The sequence below is a fragment of the Triticum dicoccoides genome, chromosome 1B (assembly GCF_002162155.2).
Source record: "Triticum dicoccoides isolate Atlit2015 ecotype Zavitan chromosome 1B, WEW_v2.0, whole genome shotgun sequence".
Lineage (NCBI taxonomy): Eukaryota > Viridiplantae > Streptophyta > Magnoliopsida > Poales > Poaceae > Triticum > Triticum dicoccoides.
Window position 1 is genome coordinate 712,604,794 of NC_041381.1, and position 1,446 is coordinate 712,606,239.

At 56.4% G+C, this 1,446-nt stretch overlaps 1 protein-coding gene across 1 annotated transcript in view; it reads left to right on the forward strand.

Annotated features, from left to right (window-relative positions):
• The first annotated feature begins 545 nt into the window (after positions 1–545).
• The window catches only part of LOC119349904 (DIMBOA UDP-glucosyltransferase BX8-like), a 1,672-nt gene continuing 771 nt past the window's right edge, over positions 546–1,446 (forward strand). The window contains exons 1-2 of the mRNA XM_037618004.1: positions 546–1,116; positions 1,214–1,446. The exon at positions 1,214–1,446 is cut by the window's right edge and continues 771 nt beyond it. Coding sequence (XP_037473901.1) covers positions 648–1,116; positions 1,214–1,446 — 702 coding nt within the window. The 5' untranslated portion in view covers positions 546–647. The remainder of the gene's footprint in view (positions 1,117–1,213) is intronic.

A 1,446-nucleotide genomic window follows, 5' to 3' on the forward strand; every position in this document is an offset into this window, starting at 1 on the left:
CAAATTTTATAAACATTAATCATAACTATAAAATACGCAACATATTTTGAGCATGAGGGAGTAGTTATACATGGTCACCCACTCGTATACATGGTCACCCACTACTCATTGATCATTGTGCGAATAGGAGCAAAAAAAAAATCGAATCATGCAGGAGGAGTGCATGTATTATATTAAAGAGAGGATGATGCCCGATCAAGACCACGCAATTGATTGGCTGGTGCTGATCGACGTTGACGCATTTGTAAGCGAATTGGACAGGTGGCGGTTGTTAGGGTGGGAATGATGAACCCAAGGCTAGAGCTGAGCTCATGCATGAGGATGGGCCATTTCGGATCCATTTCAGATGAGCGACGCATTATCATCGACGGAGACAAGTGGCGTGGCGGTAGTTTCTTTTTCTTTTTTTAAAAAAAGGGGGCCGCCCCGGCCTTTGCATCAGAAGGATGCATACGGCGACGCGTGGCGGTAGTTAGGTATGAGAACTAGTAGTATTGATGAACCCTTCTCCTAAGCTCTATATGTAGGGAGTAACCCTTCTCTCTTCCAGCCATTAAGAGCCTCGCTAGTCCTTTCATCATCAAACCCCACACACGCACACGCGCGCGCACACACACACACACAAAAAAAAAGCAGAGAGGGAGGAGATGGCCGGAGACGGGCGTCGCGTGGTGGTCTTCCCCTTCCCGTTCCACGGCCACGCCACCCCCCTCCTCCGCCTCGCCAGCGTTCTCCACACCCGCGGCTTCGCGGTGACCATCTTCCACACCGAGCTCCGGGCGCCCGACCCGGCCGAGTACCCCGCGGACTACCGCTTCGTGCCCCTGCGCGTGGACGTGCCCCCGGAGCTGATGGCGTCCGAGGACATCGCGGGGATGGTCACGGCCATGAGCGAGTACTCCGAGGCGCCCTTCAAGGAACGCCTGACCGCGGCGCTCGCCGAGGAAGGCGCCGGTGTCCGGTGCGTCATCGCCGACGTCGCCTGGTACAAGGCCCTGTCGGTGTCCAGCGCCCTCGGCGTGCCGGCGATGGGCGTCATGACGGCCAGCGCCGCCAACTACCGGGTTTACATGGCGTACCCGATGTTGATTGAGAAGGGCTACCTGCCTGTACAAGGTATGCAGATTATTTCAGGATTAGTATTGTGCATTATGATTCATCATGCTATCAGGAGAACAAAGTCTTGACTTGATGGATGGATGGATCTGTGCAGAGGCGCGCAGGGAGGATCTGGTCCAGGAGCTGCCGCCGTACCGTGTGAAAGATCTGCTACGGCTCGAGGCATCCAGCCTCCAGGGCTTCGCCGACCTGCTCCGGAACACCATCGAGGCACCGCGCCAGTCCGCAGGCCTCATATTCAACACCTTGAGGGCCATTGAGGCCGACGACCTGGACACGATCCGCCAGGAGGAGTCCCTCCCGGTCTTCGCCCTCGCCCCTCTCCAC